Below are 21680 nucleotides of genomic sequence, written 5' to 3' on the forward strand. Positions count from 1 at the left end.
TCCCCCAGCGCGCACACACACACGCAGCCTCCTTCAAGGCATCTTCGCCAGCAGCAGCCTCCCCAAAACACGCAGGGCGCACCACCGCGAACTCACACGTGCGGGGAAAACCCTCGTGACTGGGGTTTTTTCCTCGAGCGAACGCGATCCCGTCATCATTTCATGAAAAAATACAATAAAATATAAACGGCACGATTAGTAAAGAATTGAATAAATACATGAAAACACTCGGGGGAAATAAAACAACCGAAGGGGGGGGGTGGCCGAGCCTGGCCGCGGCTCGGACGGGGCGGACCCCGCAGCCTCGCCGGGGCCGGGGCTGAGGCCGGAGCCTCCCCGCCCGCAGCCTCCTCTTCCTCGGGCGCTTTCCTCGCCTCCCTCCCTCCCTCCCCCGCCGCTCGCATTTCCTCCCTGCACCTTTAAGAAGCACATTGCCCGCCGCTGGGATGGGGTGTGCTAAAGCTGCACAGAGGAAGTTACGCAGCCCGGATCAGGCACGGGGATAAAAGCTCCGCTGGGGATTCAAACGGGACCGCAGCCTCGGCGCTAACTTGAGAAGGGAGCCGGGCATCGAGCAGGGCTCCGGCTGCCCTCCGGGGGGGCCTCCCCGGCCCCGAAGTTGGCGGCTCCGCCGGGAGACCCCCCCCGCCGCAGAGCTCCCCCCCGGTAAGGATGCGCAGCGCCGAGCCCCGGGGAAGTTGGGGTGCGGGGACCCGGGGGCTCCCCACCCTGCCGCCGGGAGATGGGGTGCTGCCGACCCCAAAGCCGTGTCCTCCCCCTCCCCGAGCCGTTGCTGACCCCAAAACGTCCCCCCCCGAGCCGCTGCCCCCCTGGCGGGGCGGTGGCAGCGCGACCCTCCAGCTGCGGGGAGGCATCGCTCCCCTTCGGACTTTCCCGATAAGTGATGCGGAGCCGGGGAGGCTCGCCCTTTGGGGTTCTTTTCCCCCTCTTTTTACTTTTAACCTAGTCCTTGAATGCTCTCGGAGTGCTTTAGGGTGAAAAAGAAACCCCGGGCGAGGTGGGGAAAGGGTTTGAGCCGAGGCACGAAGGCGTTCCGGAGAGCGGAGCGGTGGGAGCGGATTTACGGGGCTGAGATTTACGGGTCGGAGACTTACGGGGCTGAGACTCCGAGCTCGGAGACTTACAGGTCTTTCTGCTGGGAGCACGGGGCTGCTCCTCGGAGCTTTGCGACGCCGTTCGTGCAGTCCAACCTCCCCTCGCAGCGCTTGCAGAGCGGGCACTCCCCAACTCCGCTGCTCGGGGGGAAGGGGCTGACGAGCGAGGAAAAGAAGGGACAAAAACTCTCACGCTCCGTCCCCACGGGGAGAAGAGTGGCTCGGGTTGATTTCTAAGGCAACTTCCGAGATCAAAAACTCCTTCACTGAGTTTACTTTGTCCTTAATTCCAGGGCAGCTCAGTTGTTGCTGTGTTGTCTCTTGTGTTCAATTGGGTGTTAATCCAATAATAATTAAAAAAAAAAGAACCAGCTAAGATACAATCTAATTTTGTGGTTTTAATACCCTGGCTATCAGTCCCTTGTGATTGCTGTGTACTCTTCAAAGACAACAAAGAGCATTAATTCTATTTGTTCCCATGAACTGCAGTTTCTTAATAATATCAGGTGAAGATTTATTTTGCGAGGATCAGACCAAACCAAGCAGGGTAAAACCTTCAGCTCAGGAAGTCTCCCCCCCGTTGGTGGTGTGCTGACTTATTTCAGAGCCACATCGTGCTACTATTTCTGCAAAGGGACTGTAACGTTGAAGTGTTGCACCGCAGACTTCCCAGGGAGCCAGCACGCCTGTTTGATTGACTGACTGTAAATTCCCAGGCAAATTATTTCCCTGGGAATCCGCAACATTTAGCGAGCATAACAAGAAACTAATAGATATTATAGATCCTTTCTTCCCGGGTTCTTCCCTGACAGCCACTCAAGCGCAAGATATGGTTTTACAGCTATGAAAATAGATCCATAAACTTAACAGCACTGGAGTCCTCATTAAAACTCCTGCTTGTTTTATACACAACGCTGAAGTCTCACGCGCTCTGATGTTATTAGGCACTTGGCTGTGACCAGTTTGGTGTAATAATTAGGAACTGACTTATTATAACTGAAAAGACAGCTCTGATGTCAGCGGGACTTATAAACACTGTGTCACACCGTTTTATTATTTTTACTACATTTACTCATAATGTAAAAATAGCAGCCAGCCTATTCTTTGGGAGTTTATTCGGGTCCAACGCAGCTATAATAGGCTCTTCTTTGAGAGCTAGCGATGAAGCATGAGAGAGAGCTTCTCTTTTCTGAACTCATTCATCTCAATCAGAAATCTTTCAACTAAAAAGGGGGGGGTGGGAAAGGGAGATGGCAGCACAGCAATATGAATCCCCCAAACATGGATCAATGCGTCTGTTAACCTGGCGTTTCTGAGCTTTAGTAACTGAGCTTTATGAGAAAGCAAATACTAGGCATGCTGTTGAAGCAGGCATCTCCAAATTCTGGGAGAAAAGTTGGGGAATCCAATAGAAAGAGAATTAGCCAGAGCTGAATTTCTGTTCTGGATGCATGCCTCCCACCTCCTCTTATGAGATTTCTCCCCGGGATCTAATGCTGAGAGAGGGTTTGACTCTCTCTTTTCAGTTCTTTGTCATTTTGTTTTGTAATTACTTAAGATTTTTATGGCTCTATTGGAAAGACAACAAAATTGCAGAATTGTTGTTTTAACCTGAAATGAATACTGGGAAGGTCATTGCTCTTTGTATTAGGTGAACCTTAAACGTTATTAGAACTTTAAATTGTTTTTTATTAAATGTTATTGTTCAGATAAATCATATGTGGAGATGCTGGACAATGTTTCTGTCTCCCCAGCTGTCTTATTTATTCGCTTATCTTTTTAAGACATTCAATTTATCTGTCTGTCCCTGGTCTGTCTGCATATTCTCCATCTTCTAATGACCTACAGCTACTCCTTGATATTATTTGAAGACCCATTAGAGCTATTGTTGTCCAGCTGCTGTTAAAATCAGATACCTTAAATGGGGCAGCGCTCCTTCCAATCTCCCAAACAGCAGAAGAGCCATAAGCATCTTACTATGGATTTCTTTTTATTAAAGTTGTATATCTCCCTTTTACAAAAAACTGGCTTGTATCTTGGGAAGCCCGGCCGAGGTCTGTATTTCCCAGGGGACCCATGTTCTTACAGGTCTTGTTGCTCCAACTGCACCTCCTTTTCCCCCAGCTAATTTGTCTTTCAATTTGTTGCAGGTGCAGCCTGCTAATGAACTCTCCCTTTGCCCTGATCATGCAAGAGAAACGAGACCTCAGGTAGCAGCATGACTTGGAGCTGAAGGCTTGGGAACTCGATGCTCCGTTGCCAAAAGGCACAGTCAGACAAACCTCCGTACGCGTACACCAGCTCCTCACCACAGCTGCAAGGAGCAGAGGGAGAAGCAGTGAGGCCAGCACTGCTCCCACCGCTGCTCTGAGCACCCAGCAGCCTGCTCAGACCCCTGCAGATGCCGCCCCCTGACACAGTAACACCGATGCCATCACCGTCTGGGAGAAGGGGAGGTTAGCCCCATAGAGCCTCTCCTGTCAGCGCCGTGCTGACGACCAGATGCTGTAGCTATCTCACATACTAATGTTCAAAAGCCCCAATAATTATTTCAAGCAGACCCCCAGGTTAAGGCACTTTACCCAGTGACGCATCTGCAGCAGACAAGAAGGTTGAGGAAAACCTGATCCAGCACCATCTCCCAGCCTCTCCAATTTACTGCTATCAAATTTCATCAGCAACTCAGAACTTGATCTTTCTATTGATTGACTGGAGTCACCTCTAGATATTTTCATGCTGATTTGGAAGCCCTTTCGTACAATAAAAGCAGAAAAAATGAGGTTAAGGAAGACTTTTGACCACTGAACAGCAATTCCAGCCAAAACTTTCCGAATCAAGCAATTTGCAAAGTTGGCTTCTGTGCCGGGAGAAACTCTCTGTGCCTGAGCACGGCATACAAAGTGGGATCGTTCCTGTCCTCGCCTTGATCTCCTTGGACTGGATCATCTTTAGATGAGGAGTTTCCATGCTGATCCTGAGAGCACCCCCTAGCCCAGTAGCTGCCTTCCTCAGGACTCTTGGCACTGCCCCTGCCCTGGGATCCCGCACTCGGCCGCAGCTGCCATGCTGTACCTGCTCGCTCTCCTTCTGCACCGTCTCCCCTTGGCCATGGGACAGTATGACATTTGCAAGTCCTGGGTGACCACAGACGATGGCCCATCATGGGAGTTTTATGCTTGTCAGCCCAAGGCCATGCGGATGAAGGATTATGTGACAGTGAGAGTGGATCCGGCAGGAATCACCTGCGGGGACCCTCCGGAGCGGTTCTGCACCCATGTAAGTATTTCCTTCCTTGTTCGATGCACTGTTAAGAGGCTCTGCTTGTAGGTGGCCAGGCACAGCGTCCTGCTGAGGTGCTGCTGGAGGAATATTTCCACTCAGGGTGGCACTGCTGGCTGCCACCTTGAGCTCCCAGTCTCCAAATCTGGGAGATGGGAAGAGTTCTCCGCTCATCTTGGTGCTGCGCAAGGGGTGGGCCCGTGAGCAGGGACGGGGCAGTGCAACCAAGGGGTGGGCGAGGAGCTGGGGAGGGCTGAGGGGCAGAAAGACAAGAACTGTTCCTGGTCCGAGTTTCAGAAGCACAGCTGCCAGCAGCAGCAGCCCGAGCTGCTCTGAGCACACACACCCACCTGCTGAAATGCGTGGTGGGCTCACCAGTCCCACACCAAAAGGCTGCGGAGGCCAGGGACTTCCCTGCTGGTATTGCCCACACCAGGGCTGTGCCAGAGGCGGGCACCTTGTCTCGGTGTAAGAGCCAGGACAGTAGAGGCCAGGGGGAGCTCAGGGTCGGCTGGTCAAACACCACGACTTTCCCCAAAGTCCCTGAAAACGCAGCTCTCCCTTCCTTCTGGTCTCAGTGTGAGAAGACTTTGTGGACAGACACTTGCCCTTGTAGTTAAAATCTTTAACTTATTTTCCCTTAAATATTAATCATTGCATTTCATTCCGTGCACCACAAAGCTCAGCAGGAGCATTTGATTTATAATTCACAAGGCTTTATGTTGTTAAAAAGAGTTCAGGGGTCAAAGCAGAGAGCAACCCAGCATGGCTGCAGCGTCCTCTGCCCTGTGGCAGTGGTGCAGGGCACAGCGACAAAGGCAGCCCCTGCTGATGGGGCTTCCAGCAGGGAGAGCACCGAGCAAGGAGCAACTTCTAAAGTACGCCACCCTACTAGCTGCAACATGAATAGGTTTTCTTATTTAAGTCAGCAAAAGAGAGAAAGGAGTCCCAAATTCTGTTGCCAGCTTTAACCAGGCTTGGGTACCCCATGCCTCAGTTTCCCACCTGGAAAACACCCTGGGCCTAAGCAGCTCGGGGCTTTTCTTGAAAATCCAAGAGAAAAAACACTCCTTTGATACATCAAAAGACTCCAAGCATTTAAGACCATCACGACATGACACCACTATTTACCCCATTCTCTCCAGCCTACGGGGGGCTCATTAGAGCCAGAGCTGTTTTCACTAATTCCAGATAAGCAGCAGCTTTTCCCTTTAAAAGATCATTTGAAAGAAAAGATCGAGTCAAAGGCTGCAAATAAAAGAGTTAACTATTGATAAGGCGCTCTGGATTCCCATTTATCTGGCTGGCTGCAGAAGGATTAGAAGGTGAACAGCAGATTGCATTCTCCTAAATTCACGGCTGCTATTTGCAAATGCTCCCTGGCTGACGGTGCGCTGGGCTCTGGCTCCACTGCCCTCTGAGGAAGTAAAAGATACCAACAGGAATCAGCTCTCTGCATCTCTTGCTTCAGTCAATACTGAGCTAAAATCTTTCTATTCTGGGCACCAGCAGCGTTTCCCCGTAGCGTACGCCTGCCATGTGCTGTAACACTTGCAAACACCGCGTACGTCCCTGAATGAGCGTTGCACAAATGCAGAACATGGATTTGCCTTCCTGTCCCTGCCTGACCCCGGCGGGAGCACGCCCAGCCCAGCCTTTGTCTGGCAGCACAGCAGCAGTCATCCCCAGCAAAATCCCTGATAAAGTCCCTGGCAGAGACACGAGCTCAGAACAGAAGCACTACACCGCACGTTATTCTTCATATTTTTTTTTTGGATAGGTTTATGAAATCCCACCTTATTTATTGCCTCGTCTCCCACATCTCACACCAGTGCTGCCCTCTCTAGAGGATCAGAGTTTCTAAAACGAAGCCGATGAACTCCAGCACTGCCGAGCCCACCGGCATGGAGCAGGAGACGGGGTGAAACCCGTGCCTCAGGACTTGTGCGCGTGGAGGCTGTCAAGGCACACATTCAGGGCCCTTGTCACGGAGAAGGGCACGCGGCCACTTACTGCTGAGCATCCCCTTATGGTCGGTGTAAGGCAGAATCAGCAAGAAGCGGCCTCTCCATCACGGGCCCTGGGTGGTGACTTGACACCTATTGACATGCAGAGAGGCACGCAGCGGATGTGAGCGGACTTGTGCTAGCCCTGCGCAGGGGAAGCGCTGGACAAAAATCAATGCTGCTGCCCGCCGATCATTGCGACCTCAGAGCCTGGTCCTCGCTGCGAGGGGAAGGTCGCAGCTTGCACAGCCCTGCTGGGGCTGCCCGTGGGGTCAGCAATTCCCACCCGAGCCCCTCGCTGCCAGCCCACCCCGATGCCTTTCCCTGTCCCCTTACCCTTTCTCTTCAGGTTTTTAATTGTTTTCATCTAACAGGTGGGTTCTCAAACGAGCCCAGCTTCCCAACAGAGAGGTTCTTACGGTGGCTATATTGCTTTCTTAGGTGTCTTTCAAAACAGCAGGGTACTGCCCGTGAAGTTAAGCTAACATTACTAAGAATTAAGCACAGCCCGGCGGGACGCCTGCGCTGCTCAGACAACTGAAATCAAAGTTACAGACACACAGACGTCCCTGGGTGCTGGATTTGAGCCGTGCTCCTGCACACAGCACCCCTGGATGAAGGTGCAGAGCCCTGCTCGGGCACCAGCAGCAGGGCCAGGACCCTGTGAGCATCTCCTGCGAGGCTCTGACCTTGCAGGCTGTGCCCGTGCCTGGGAGGCTTTGCACAGCCCAAAGGATCACTCACAAACTACAGTTTTACCAACTCACAGCAGCCCTCAGAGTTCTGCAGAAGGAGGCGCCTGGGGGATTGCAGGAATTACTGGGAGGATTGTCTTTTCTCAGTTTTACAGCAATTTCTAGTCACATCTGGCTGCTCCGTTCTGGCTGTGCAGCGTTTTGCTGCCTATTAAAGTCCCAACTTTTTGCTTTTTTTTTTTTTTTCCCCACAGCTCTTGAGCTGTCTCCTATCCATGTCAGTGCCCTTCTGGCAGGGTTACCTGAAAAATGAATTGTACTTTCCCTTCTGGCAGGGCAGGGGGGGAGCGGTGGGAGCAGGAAGACAGATGGATGAGCAAATAAAAGCCTGAACGATCTGAAGGCGCGACCGGAGTCTAACAGGGAACAATAGGGAACGGGGCTTTTAACCAAGGCTGCCGAGGGGAGGGGGAAAACTTCAAAGACCCAGATCAGGGCATAAAGCAGCAAAACACAGATTTCAAACCAGATTTCAAATGGGAGGTGCTGGCCAGAGGGGCCCAGCCAGGAGCCCCAGGCACGCAGGGGATGCGGACATGGTGCAGGAAGGTGGCCCAGCCCTGGCGCTGAGCTGTTCCCTGTTGCTGAAGCACCTCTTTGATACCAGCCTTGGAGAATTTCACCGTCAAGCTTTGGCACTTCGCACACCTGATAAAAAAAAAAAATAACCCACAGGTTTTGTGGGCAGTTTACGTACAGGGCAGGTGGCGGGGAGCGAGCAAACATCACAGCCCCGTTCCCTGTTCCAAAGGGGCTGGCGGCTCACTGGGTTCCCAAATCGTTACAGCAAAGGTGAGGGGAACGAGCAGAGGTGTCGGGAGCTGGCTGCCACCACGGCGGTTCTGCTGCTCCTCAACACCCTGGCGAGAGCTGCCTGCAACACTCGAGATGGGAGCTTTTTTTTTTTTTTTTCCAGAGGTGTTGAGACAGTATTTCTTGTTCAGACAGCGCTCTTTGATGCAGGGCCGAGCTCTTAGCCCATATTGATGGGTCAGGGGTATTTTTATTTAGCGTCAGCATTGTTTCATCAGCTAATAGAGCTTGTTGATTTTGGCACGGGTACATGAAAGGAAAAGGTTTTATTTATTCATTACGCATTCAGCCAAATTTGATGTTTAGTTTAATTCTTAGCTAAACTTTCTGAATGGCATGGGTTTATAAGGCTTGTGCTAAAGAGCTATTTCTCTTCTGAGACCAGCTGCTAGCGTAGGAAAAAGCAGACAAACTTTCAGGCACAGAAGTCCTTTTCCCTAGGCTGTTAGCCTGTGTCACATACTGCTGCACCTGGCAGCATCCTCACACCCTGCTTTAGGTACAAACAGATGACTGTGGGTCCGGGGGTGATCAAAAACAAAGTCAAAGTTCTTAAAGAAAGAAGAAAAGTGGAATTGCTTCACAGATGCTCTTCCAAAGGCATTTGTAAAGATGCAGCCTGAGCTGGTGGTTAAAGGATGGATTCATCCCTGCTGGTACCCCAGGCAGTGACAAGATACACGGCCCTTCCCCAGCCTGGGGGGCAAAGTGTGAGTGGTCCTCAGCCTTGCAACCACCCCGAGACTCGAGGCCACCCTTTGGGCTGAGCAGAGCCCGTACGTGAGTCAAATCCTTTCCAAGGAGAGGGGATGTTCTCCCTCCCTGAACGAATCAGCAGCACCCACAGTTGACTGCAACCCCAGCCTTGGTTATAGCAGGGGGCTGGGTGCCAGAGCTCCCCGTTGCCCCTCCTGGCAGGAGCTACATGGCACTTGGGACAATTACTTGACCCTTATGCCAACATTCAGCAGCACAAGAAGCCCACTCTCAGCTTGTCAAAATGCCTCTGACAACTCAGTCAGGGGCAGAAAACCTCATCTTTCTTTCCACATCTGTGAAGTGCTAACAGCCCTGCTCCCCCATCAGCCCTCCAGAACAGAAATGACAGCTGGAAAAGCCTCCTCTGTCCTTTGAGGAGTGCCTGGAAAAGCCAACTTGATGCCATTTCCACCAGGATGAAGGTTTCCCAATTCACCGACTGCATCCTTGCAGCATTGCTTTCCAGCATGGGGGAAAAGGGCTGGGGTCTTTTGGACATATTCCCCATTTTAATCTCTTCTCAGCACCAGGGCTGCTGCAGAGAACAGTCTGAAGTCAAGACCAGTGGCTCCCTGCCCTTGGGGCCAGACCCTCGCATTGCACGTTATCAGCTGCTCAGCAAATTGCACACCACCACTCTCCTACCACAGAGGCTACTCTAGTGCAGCAGGATCTCGGCGTTATAAAAGCAGAGGCTTTACAGAAAATGAGAGAATACAGCTCAGTTTTAAATTAGAGAGTGCTGAGCAAACGGGATTTCCACTCGCAGTCCGTGGCAATTTCCTTAAATGCCCAGTTCGGGATTCATCTTGTTGCAAAGTGGGATATTGCTCTCCTAACAAGAATCGCTTCAACTCGCTGATGGAAAAGGCTCAGCAACAGAAATCAAGCTGTCAAGTAGATTTAATTGGTACAGTGAACAGAAAGTTTACCCCCACCTTGAAAGAGATGAGAAAGAATAAACTGCTCTTACGAAAAGCTTTGCTCTTCAGCGGGGACTGCATCCAGGTGGAAAAAAACCAGAGCAGTGACTCCAAAGGCTTGCTGGGGAGCAGCTCCTCCAGCATCTGTGGCCCTCACTCATCCACCAGCTCCACGCACAGCAGTTTTCCATGAGCAACTTTGGAAGCTCAGAGATTCAGGAAAGTCCTTTTTAGTCATTTTTAATCTGTATTGTATTCTGTAGCATGGATAGGATCTCCTTCAGGCCCTGGCACTTGGTGGGAAGGGCTGCTCTTCTACCACGGTCTGGTTTCCAGAAGCGCATGCAACAGCAAAAGCAGAGTAAAGGATGCAGGGGTCCCTAACAAGAGATGGGGGGGTGCAGGGGTGTTCACCACCAAGCTGTCCTCCTCCTATAAAGGCTCTGGGGGGATCTGCACCCACATTTGAGGGCTGCAGCAGTGCCTCTGTTCTACTCACTTCTCCCCCCCCCCCAGCACCAAGTCCTGCCCTCCCCCATTCAAACTATCTGGGCCTCTCTTAGAGAATAAAATATTAATAGCAGCATAGCAAGCCTCTCTGCAAAGGCTGCATGTATTGAGCTTGCAAGGCGCTCAAGCTTTTAGAGAGCAGGACACTTTTCCTACTTCCTAAGCATTTTCATCGTCCTGAATCAATAATGCACTCCGAGTCCAGCAAACAGGTCGCTGCTGCTGCGCTGCTCCTGGTAGGGGCCGTGTCTGCACACAGATGCTGTTCTGTAGCGAGACACGGGGCTGAATCTGGCAGAGGAGGGATGGGGCAGGATCCAGGCAGCTTAATTTGTGGACGAGCTTTAGGGAAATGCCCCGGGAAGAGCAAAGCTTGCAAGTCTTGGGTACAGAACATCCAGGTTTGGAGGCGAGCTAAAAAGCAGTCAGTGGGATTAAACCTCGGCGTCCCTGAACGTGTGCCCATATTTGCTGGCTGAGGGGCACCTGCTTCATCAGCTCCTGATCCCGCTGGCTGATCCCAGCCTCGAGGTCACCCCTTAATCTGCAAACTGGCAAAAGGAGCAGTGGCATAGCACAGCCCCACCCTGACGGCAGGATGGGCACGGAGGTGAGGCCAGGCAGCAGAGAGAGGGGTTGGGGTTACAGCAGCTCATTGGGGAATTACCAGTCCCGAACGAAGGAGCTGCTCAAAAATTATTACATGGCAGGCCAGGCTGCGCGCGATGCATGGATGTGCCCAGCGCAGACAAGATTATCTGCTTAGGAGTGGAATTTTCCACGTGGTGCTTAACCCTCGCATCGCCCCCAGATGGGCAGCACATGCATTTTTGGGCCAGGGCGATCCCGCAGCAGAGGCTGGGCTGCTGCTCCAAGGCACCCTGTGCTGCCTGGCCACCCTGGGGCTTTGGGAATGTCAGCATTGCTCTGAAGGCAGCTCTGCCGGTGCCATGCTGGGGGAGGTCACCCTTAGACTGGGCTGATTTCAGCCTGGTGCTTAAAGTTTGTCATGTCACAGGTCTTTTGGGACCATTTTGTCTGTGCCTGAGCCGTGGCAGCTGTGTTGGGAGGATGGGGAGGTGACTGAGATCAGTGCTTGTGCGTGATGGGCACCAGCTGCTTTCTCCCTTTGCAGGGAGGAAGACTCCTGCCTGGATCTCAGACTCCTGCACGATCTATGGCACAGGGAATGGTGCAGACCCTCTTTTCCTGTGAAGGTACAAAGCAGATTATGGGGAAAGTTTCAGAGACAGCATGGGGCAAGAGCTGAGGTTTCCTTGACCCTTACATCAAGATCAGGTCAAGAAGCCACCACTCTGGTGCTCAACTGCAGGGACCTGGGACTTTCAAAAGCTCCTGGCAAAGCCAAAACCTGCTCCTTAAGCCCCTGCCTGCCTCAGTTTCCCCACCAGGAGATGGGATGTTGCATTGGTACCCCCCAACCCAGCCACTCAGACATTTCACCATGGCTGGTGGAGCAACAGGAGCAGCAGCTACGCCTGGAGAAGGGCACAGCACTGAGCAAAATGTGGTGAAATATTCACAAGATGCTTCTCGAATTGAGAAACAGACTGGAGAGGGGGAAGGGGAACAGCAGCCAGCAAAGCACAGGTTGCGTCTCCTCTCTTGCAGAGAGATGGGCCCAAGGGAGCGTGAGAGCCTTGAACGAGCAGCGTGCTGTTCAGTGAATGAGTATCTGCTTCAGGCCAAAGGAAAGAGGCAAAAAGAAAAGCGAAATGTCTTGCTGAGTGCGTACCGGCGTGCGCTTACTAAGAGCCGTGCGGCGAAGCCAGCGGTGCGTGTTCTGCTGACTCACGGTATCCTGAATCCAGCAGGCAGGCAGAGCGTGTCCTAACGCCCCGTGAAGAGGGGTGACCTTGCGCTCAGACAACCTCCGATCCGGGAGGAATAGAAAGAAAGGGAGAGAGCAATCAATCCCCCAAACCACTGCGGGATGGAGGGGGGAGAAAGAGTGACATTTGGCTGAGCCAGAATTAGCAACAGATCTGTGGAGGGACCCCATTTCCACCCTATTAATAATTCATCCCAGCTCTGCCTTTACCTGCTAATAAACAGGAAACAGCTTGTTAGTGAGGACGTTCTTCTCCCCTTTTGCTTTCTCTGCCCTAATAAGAGCCCCTTGCAGATGGCTGGGGGAAGGGAGGCAGCGAGGGAAGGGCACAGGAGCGAGCAAACATCCCCGCGAGCCCACGCACCGCTCCCCATCCCTGCAAGGCTCCGTTCCCCGGAGCTCCCTGCCTCCAAAACGGAGCCAGCCTTCCCCTGCAGAGGTGAAGCTGCTAAATAATCCACCACTTAATCACAGACGCCTTGCCAGAATCTGCCTACACGCACGGGCCACTTAAAAGCATCTCTTCAGAGGGTCAGCACGGAGAGGGAAGCGATGCGCAGGGCTCTGTGCCCAGCTTGGGGCACACCCGCGGGGTGCAAGGACGAGGGCTTTGCTGAGAGCGTTCCCAAGCTCCCAGGCCTCTGGATTATCAAATATATACGTAACTTCACCAAGTGGCATTTAGGAGAAACAGAAAAACACATCTCAAAGAAAGCTATTGGGGTTTCATTCTGAAAAGGCGTGTTTTACATCCAGAGCACCCCCAGCATCCCCACAGCCCAATTTTGCAGCAAACGTGGCCCCACCCAGGGACCCCTCCCTGCCAACACACCAAGAATCCCAAAACAGCACAGGCAAATACTTCTGAAATGTTTGCCGGATTCGATTCACAGCCTCACGTCACAGCAAAAACCCACGTAGGCACCAGGGATGGGGTAACCAGTGCAAGAGGAACACCCCAGCTGGGGACGGTGATCCTGAGCACCAGGACACAGCGCAGGGCACTTTGCAGCCTACAGGGAGCTGAGAAACCCCATCCCTGCTGGGGCCACCTCCAGCTCCCGGGGCATTGGGCTCAGCCACCGCTGCTCCCGCAGCTGAGGGAGGTGCAGACCTTCGCCCTGCACAAGCAGGGACCCGGCCGGCGCTTCGCTCCAGAGGTATTTCTGCTCAATTATTTCCGTGCTCCCAGCCATCTCCGCCGCTGAGTTATGCCACTTGCCAGCTGTTGGAAATAATCGCTGTAAATTAATTACGGTTGTTTCACCCCTCTGATCCCTCCCAGCCCCCACGAAGAGAGTGAAAATTAATTGTCAGCAACTATTTCCAGTTCTCTGGGAGTCCCATCCTGGCCACTGGCAGGTTATGGTTTATGCCCCTGAAGCATGAGATTTAATTACCCACAAATGTTAGTTTTGATCATAAAATCACCTTGTCTTTTCATAAATCCAGACAGAGCAGTTGACCCATGGGGTCAAGAACAAGAGCTAAAATGCCCAGCGATGGCTTTAGGACAAGCCCACCGGTTCTCCCATGTAAACGCAATTCTGGTCAGGAAACGGAGTTGCTTCCTGGAGCAGATATTGAGAGAAAAACCACAAAAGTCTCCTGATCCACTCATATCACAGCGTGGTGACAACTCGTGTCGCAGAAGGCAGGTTTCACTGTGTCAGAGCAGAGGACGGAGCTGCTCGTCACCTGGGCTGGGATGGGGAGCTCATCCTGCCTGCTGGGCACAGGCTGGCAGCTGCAGGGAGCAGCACAGGGCGGCGGGGCCGCTAATCCCGGGATTAACCCAGGGAACTCATCTGAGCGTAAAGAACAGGAAAACAAATGCACTGAAACAACCTCTCTGGTTTTATCCTGAAACCTTCTGCGCAAACAAACCCAACGCCGCGCTCCACCGGGAGAAGCTACGAAATAAAACTTTGGGTGTCTGGATGCTGAGAGCCAGGGACAGACCAGGTGCTGTCACTGTCACGGCCCGAAATCTTCCCCAGCAGGAGCCGTGCTGTGAGCACAGGGGCTGCTCCAGCAGTGCTCCTGGCCATCTGCTGCCCCACGGGGCCACCACATGTTGGGGACCCTGTCCTCCAAGGCTGGCAGGCACCAGTGCCAGACAGGCTGTGCAGGGGAGGGGGCTGCAGGACACCTGCAGGGAGAGTAGCAGGGAAAGGAGGGATCAGGTGCACGCAAGGATTTTGCCAGTGCAGTTGTTTTGCAGGGTCTGATGGAAATTTGAGACGAACCCGAGCGCTTTGTTGCTGTGCGAGGCAACGCGGGGACTTTGTGAACCTAATCAGCTAATCTTTAAGCTGAAAACCAAGGCAGGGTCGCGGGGGCACTGCAGGAAGCGGAAAGACCTTGGGATGCACCTGAGAGCTCCTTAAGACGTCTGGAGCAGGGCGAGCACCGGGAGAGGATTGTCACCTGGTGGGTGGAGGTGACATTCAGTGCTCCCCGGAGGGAGGTTTTCGTGCTGCTTTTCCTCATTGAAATCCCTCCAGCAACCACCCAGCTCAAAGGCCAGCAAAACGCTGATCCCTCGCAGGGTTGTTTTGCCCTGGATGACTCGTGCTGCTGCTCACAAAACCTGATAAACGCCTGCAGGAGGAGGGGAAGCACCACACCAGCCCTGCCCACCGCAGCCCCCCTGCCTCCTGCTTGCACCCCGGCTGTGTCAGGGCTGGTTGTTGCTGATGGCACACACAGGTCAAGGCATTCTCCTGGCTGCTGGGTGAGTCCGTTTGCTAAGTAGCAGTCCCATTTGTAAGTCTGCAGGGAGCTGGATCCAGATCCTCAGGGCTTTTAACACTGGCAGCTGCAGAGGGGGGTGACCCAGCTGCCCAACCATCGCCAGCTCTTGCAGAACACCCTGGAAACATCTAAGGTCTGAGCCTGTTCTTGGGGAAAACACTACGGAAGGAAGGACAGAAGAGAAACCTGCAGAACAACATAGGTCTTTGTGCCCAAGAAATGCATTTATTTTCTTCCCCCTTGGACAAAAATCTTCCCACAGAAAAGCCAACATTTCTTCACCCCAGCTAAAAACAAAGTTCTAATTTCTGAAACCTCTCCAAACTGATGTGACACCGCTCTTCCTCTTGTGAGTGGGATTAAAACCAGATCGATCCCAGGGTGACCTGGGCTCTAGCAGAAGCTTGACCTGAACTATAGGATCTCATCAGGCAGAGACCGTGGGAAGCAACACAGCTCCACGGGGTCCCCAGGCCAAGACACCAGCTGAGCAGCTCACAGGGGTTCTGACAGCAGTGGTCAACATCCTTGGCCAAGCAGTACAAACTTTCACACTGTCCCCTTATTTTTCATCACTCAAACCTTTATATTTTTCTTTAACCTTACTAATATTTTTATTATTTTTCTTCATTGTGCAGCTAGCGATTGTAATTTCTTTCCAGCTTTTCCTTTGGCATGGGGACCTACTGAAGGCTGCAGTTTTATTTCTGTGCAGCTTTCTCCATTCACAACAGATGTCTAGTTTGTTTAAAATATTCAACAGCTTAATGATTAATCAAGTAATTTCACCTACAAAAATATATAATTTTATGCTATGAGGCTTAAAAATGGCATTATCTGCCAGGAAAAAAAGCAAAACAACTTTGTGCGCTCATTAAGAGCCCTAGGAACCAGCTGGGCTTTGTGAAACTGGGCTTTTAGTGCGCCTGTTTTCCCTGTTCCCTCTCCCCCCAGCAAATCAGGGGGCAGCTTACCTACAGCACCCTGGATTCCTGTCATCATGCCTTGTCAGACAGAGCTTGCTGCCCAAGAAATCCTCCTTCAAGGACCAAACCCCCGCTGTCACCTTCAGAAGTGCCCTCGTGCAGCATTTCTGCTGAGCACTGAGAGGAGGTGAAACCCAAGGGTGCACCTGCAAACACCAGCATGGGACATTGCCAGGGATGTCACCCCCCTGGGGACATTTGCCCCATGCAGTCACAGTCTTGCTGTGACAACTTGTCCTCAGCTAGGATTTGACCACTTGCCCCAGGGCTTTGCCCATTTGGGCTGAGCTTGGGCTCAGCAAGGCTGCAACGCTTTTTGGTGCGCCCCCAAGAAAAGAGCAACCAGAAGAGCATGCTGGAGAGCCGCAACATTTAGTTGCCATGAGGACATTCACGACTGATTTAATAGCGTGAGACTAAGTGAACTGTTTTATTTTAAGCTCCCTGAGACCAAGTTTCCCCGGCTAATGCATTCTGACTTTTAGATTGAAGACGTAAATATCTTGAGACTTTGGACAGATTCTTTGGAGGACACATGGCTTGGATAAGGAAACCAGGTTCTAAAATAATACCTGGAATTGTTTCAACAGTGCTATAACTGATCTTACCAGGACCAAGGGAGCAGCCAAAGAGTGGCCATCTGTTTCCGCTCCCCCCCTGCCCTCCCAGCTGACTTCAAACCACCCCACCGGCAGCAAACGCATTGAGCATCCCGAGGAGGAAGGACATTTCAATAAGCCCCAAACCAAAAAGGAACATTTCATTTTAGCAGAGGAAGCCATAGTGACGTGACTCACTTGGTGGCTTTTGAGGCTCTTGCCCACCTTTCAGCGCTGTCACTTAGAGGTTATTTTCACATTTGCCCTGTTAAAACTCAGCAGATCTCAAGCCATATGCCACTCCAAGCATCAGGGTGCTTAAAGACATCCTTGGGCTTGCTGAGCTGTGCACGTTTACAGGTTTGGGTATAAAGGAGCCACCAGGGATCACGAGCCTCCAGTTCCCTGATCCCTGGGACAGGCATATGGGAGACGGGCAGGGCTTTGGCCCTGCTTCCTCCTGCTCTCAGCCTGCCAGCCCGCAGCAGGAGCATCATCCCTAGCCGTAAGGATGAACCTGGTCAGCACGGCCACACTGGGGACCGCTCACACAGCAAATACTCAGTGGAGATTCACCTCCTGAGCAGCAGCACAAATTTATTGGGAAGCCTTCTGCTCTGCCCCACAGGCGGTTCCCCACCAGCCCCACACCACAACGCCACACTGCTGTGCCTTTCTTCAGAAACGAGACATGAAAACACAGCTCCAGGATGGCCTTTTCAGGGTTGTCCTATTAAGCCATTTGTATGACCGCATTTGCGGCAGAACCATACTGCAACACAATATGTTGCCTCAGCACAGGAAAATGCACTCAAAGCCCCCATAGCTTCAGCTGATGGGGATTTTTCATCCTCTTCCATCAGCAGCCACTGTAAAGCTGTGCTAAGAGGCAGCTACATCCCCCAGCAGGAAGCTGTGTCTCATTAGCAGAGGTAAACAATTCCTCTGAACGTGACGAGTCAGGAGAGCATATTAAATATGTCAATACCTTATTTTTTTTTTAATCCCCGCTCCAGTGCGGCATGCTGCAGCAGGAGAGGCCCCCCAGCTCCCCAGCTGGCATCTGCCCTTGCTCAGGACACCTTCCTTTGGGAAGGGAGCACCAGACAGGTGCCCTCACCCCACAACTTGACCCACCCATGCAGGTCTGAGCACATCATCCATGCCCCTCACTCACTTGGTACAGCTGCAAGTGAAAAATAACCAAACACCCAGCGAAGCATCCATCCAGTGCCCTCTCTGCTCAGGGGGATGTGCACGCACCGCACCGGGGCTCAGCAGCTCCAGCCACAGCCCCTTCCTCTCCCCGCACGCACAGGAGATGGCAAAAGCCACACATCACTGCAAATGGGGCTGTGTCAGGAGGTTGAGCTCATGTTGGAAACAGTACGAGTTTTGTTGCTTTTCACCCCCTGGTTTCTGCTGCTTTCCCTGGCAGCTTAGTGCACGCACGCAGCAAGGCACGCTTTATTTACAGGAGCCCCCCCCCTCCCCACAGGCACCGCTTCATCCCTCACAGAGCAGCCTGGTGCTCACGTACAGATCAGCTGCTCGCTGTTTTTGCTCGTGGAGCTGCCTTACTTGCAGCACACTACCCAAATGCTGCTCAAAAGACAGAATTATTTATGCCCTCAGGAGCTTTTCTAGGCTTCTTGGCGCTGTGGCCTCCACTCGCTTGTACCCAGCACGCCTCTGAGCCATGGGGAGGCAAAAAGCCCATTTTACAGATGCAGAGCGGAGACAGCCCTAGGCAGCTCCTAGTGGGTTTGGTAGCCCAGCTGGAGATGGCAAACCCCAGATTTTCCAAAGTACCTCACATTATACATCAGCATCCACATTCAAGGCACAGCCCCAGTCCCCACATTACACCCATGAGTCCCCACTTGTGGGAGCCAGGTCTCCCCTCCTCTGCCTTGCCCAGAGCACCATAAATCAGACCACAAGCACTTCCAGCAGCTTTGCAGGTCAGAGCAAGCCCCTGGCACAGGATCAGTGCTACAGACACATGAGCAGCCTCTCCCCAGGCTTCCCCCTGCTCACAGCACCAAGGATGTCCCAGCCCCAGGACACAGCCTGCTTGCCACAGCCCCTGCACCTCACAGGGTTTAAGCCTCTGACACCATCATCAGCGCAGCTCCTGCATACAGCACCCTTCACTCCAGACCACGCACAAAGCATTCAGAAACAAAACCATAGAATAACTCTCAGTCTTACCTTGCAGACCCGCTGTGCTCAGGACGGCCAAGGCTCACACTCCTGCAGGCTGCTCACCTCCAAGCGTCAGCCCCAAGCACCTCCAGCTGCTTTATCACCTCCTCGTATCACAGAATCACAGAATTTCTAGGTTGGAAGAGACCTCAAGGTCATCGAGTCCAACCTCTGACCTAACGCTAGCAGTCCCCACTAAACCATATCCCTAAGCTCTACATCTAAACGTCTTTTGAAGACTTCCAGGGATGGTGACTCCACCACTTCCCTGGGCAGCCTGTTCCAATGCCTCACAACCCTTTCAGTGAAGAAGTTCTTCCTAACATCTAACCTAAAACTCCCCTGGCTCAACTTAAGCCTATTCCCCCTCGTCCTGTCACCAGGCACGTGGGAGAACAAACCAACCCCCACCTCGCTACAGCCTCCCTTGAGGTACTTGTAGAGAGCGATAAGGTCGCCCCTGAGCCTCCTCTTCTCCAGGCTGAACAAGCCCAGCTCCCCCAGCTGCTCCTCGTAGGACTTGTTCTCCAGGCCCCTCACCAGCTTCGTCGCCCTTCTCTGCACCTGCTCAAGCACCTCGATGTCCTTCTTGCAGCGAGGGGCCCAAAACTGAACACAGTACTCGAGGTGCGGCCTCACCAGAGCTGAGTACAGGGGGACGATCACCTCCCTAGCCCTGCTGGTCACACTGTTCCTGATACAAGCCAGGATGCTGTTGGCCTTCTTGGCCACCTGAGCACACTGCTGGCTCATATTCAGCCGACTATCCACCATCACTCCCAGGTCCTTCTCTGCCTGGCAGCTCTCCAACCATTCCTCTCCTAGCCTGTAGCTCTGCTTGGGGTTATTGCGCCCCAGGTGCAGGACCCGGCACTTGGCCTTGTTGAACTTCATGCAGTTGACCTCAGCCCATCGGTGCAGCCTATCCAGATCCTCCTGCAGAGCTTTCCTACCCTCAAGCAGATCGACACACGCACCTAACTTGGTGTCATCTGCAAACTTACTGAGGGTGCACTCAATGCCCTCATCCAGATCATCAATGAAGATATTAAAGAGGGCTGGCCCCAGCACCGAGCCCTGGGGGACGCCACTAGTGACTGGCCTCCAACTGGACTTGGCTCCATTCACCACGACTCTTTGGGCCCGGCTATCCAGCCAGTTTCTAACCCAAGGAAGCGTGCGCCAGTCCAAGCCAAGAGCAGCCAGTTTCTTGAGGAGAATGCTGTGGGAGACGGTGTCAAAAGCCTTGCTGAAGTCAAGGTAGACCACATCCACAGGATGTGGTAGATAACCTCCTTGGTGCCAGGTCACCTCCTTGGTGCCAGGTGGCTCTGCCTCTGTGATGAGAGGCCCGGCCACAGCTGAGCCTGGTGCCATACCAGGCCCTCTCCTTCCCCATCCTCTGGGTTTGGGTTCTGGGAGGTAGGGAGAAAGTATGAGGCAAAGAGACACTTTGCATACAACAAAGATTTGCAGTGTGGGGCCATGCAGGGCTTTTCAGGGGTCAAAATCTGAAAAGTACACCTGCTATAACACATCCCTGCATCATCCCTGAGGCAGGCCTGGCCCACACCACTCCACCCTGCAGGCAGGGGCTGCAGGGCAGGAGAAACCCCAGCTTGTAATGAAGGACTTTAACATGCACACAGGTGAGCAATGTGCCCATCAGCACAGATAACCCTGTTATCAAGCTGAAGAGTCACCAGAAATGGTTATCGTATTGGGCTGACTGGGTGCAGCCCACAGCATGCCTGCCACACTTGTCCCCAAGGCCAGCATATTGTCCTGCGGTGGCCTGGGGGGCTCAGCAGAGACACCACAAGCACAAACCTCTGCTCTCTGCCCTACAGCCCAGTCCCACCCCAGCTCAGGGCACAGGGAAATAGGGCTTCCCCTCTCCAGCAGTGCTGGGCCCCACTCAGAGAGCCTGGGGAATGGTGTCTGACCACCCTAGTCAGCGTCAGGAGCCGGTGGAGGCATGGACGTGCCTGGTGTGGCTGTGTCTGGGGACTGAGCCGTTCCCTTCTTGTGAGCAAGCAGGCGTGCATGTGGCTTTCCACTGGCTTGTAACTCGGCCAAGCTAAAGTGAAGTTTCTCAGAGACGGTCTCAGGGAAAACGCTTTCTATGAAAATTGCCCCTGTGCCAAATTGAAGGGCCCTCTCCCAAAGGGCCTTTCGGAGGAAACAACTCGACTATTCTCATGGCAAAGGCAAAGCTACATATTTCTGTCTTAAATTCATTCTCAGAAATGGCATCATGCAGAGCCAGGCCCCCAGCACACTCCAGCTCAGCCAAGCAGTTAACATTTTGACAAAAGCAGCAAAAAGCAGGAACGGGGGCAAGCAGGGTCTGGCTGTGAGCTCGGTCACCCCTGCATGGCCCACACGGTGCCCAGGCATTGCCTTCTTCTCTCGTGACCATTGTTGTTGTTCCAGGAGAACCCGTACCTGTGCAGCGACGAGTGCGATGCCTCCAACCCCGACCTGGCCCACCCGCCCAAGCTCATGTTCGACAGCGAGGACGAAGGGCTGGCCACGTACTGGCAGAGCGTGACGTGGCGCCGGTACCCAGAGCCACTGCTGGCCAACATCACTCTGTCCTGGAACAAGAGCATCGAGCTGACGGACGACATCGTGATAACCTTCGAGTATGGCCGGCCCACCATCATGATGCTGGAGAAGTCGCTGGACAACGGGAGGACTTGGCACCCGTACCAGTATTATGCAGATGACTGCATGGAGGCCTTCAGCATGCCAGCGCGGAGGGTCCGGGACCTCTCCACCACCAGTGCCAACAGGGTCCTCTGCACGGAGGAGTATTCCCGCTGGGTGGGATCCAAAAAGGAGAAGACTGTCCGGTTTGAGGTGAGGGACCGCTTTGCCATCTTTGCTGGCCCCGACCTCAAGAACATGGACAACTTGTACACCCGGCTGGAGAGCGCCAAAGGGCTCAAGGACTTCTTCACCGTGACTGACCTGAGGATGAGGCTGCTGAGGCCAGCCCTGGGGGGCACCTATGTGCAGAGGGAGAACCTGTACAAGTACTTCTACGCTGTCTCCAACATTGAAGTCACTGGCAGGTAACAGCCGCTGTGTTTCTTTGGGTAGCTCTTCTCGG

At 53.1% G+C, this 21680-nt stretch overlaps 1 protein-coding gene across 3 annotated transcripts in view; it reads left to right on the forward strand.

Moving 5' to 3' along the window:
• The first annotated feature begins 439 nt into the window (after nucleotides 1-439).
• Nucleotides 440-21680, forward strand: part of NTNG2 (netrin G2) — a 50841-nt gene continuing 29600 nt past the window's right edge. The window contains exons 1-3 of one of the 3 annotated variants that reach the window (XM_084494037.1): nucleotides 440-666; nucleotides 3266-4391; nucleotides 20999-21642. In XM_084494037.1, the coding sequence (XP_084350163.1) occupies nucleotides 4179-4391; nucleotides 20999-21642 (857 nt within the window). In that variant the 5' untranslated portion in view covers nucleotides 440-666; nucleotides 3266-4178. The remainder of the gene's footprint in view (nucleotides 667-3265; nucleotides 4392-20998; nucleotides 21643-21680) is intronic. The other 2 variants (XR_014684989.1, XM_084494036.1) reach the window with 2 other exon arrangements.

This window comes from Aythya ferina (genome assembly GCF_964211825.1).
Source record: "Aythya ferina genome assembly, chromosome: 20".
Classification (NCBI taxonomy): Eukaryota; Metazoa; Chordata; class Aves; order Anseriformes; family Anatidae; genus Aythya; species Aythya ferina.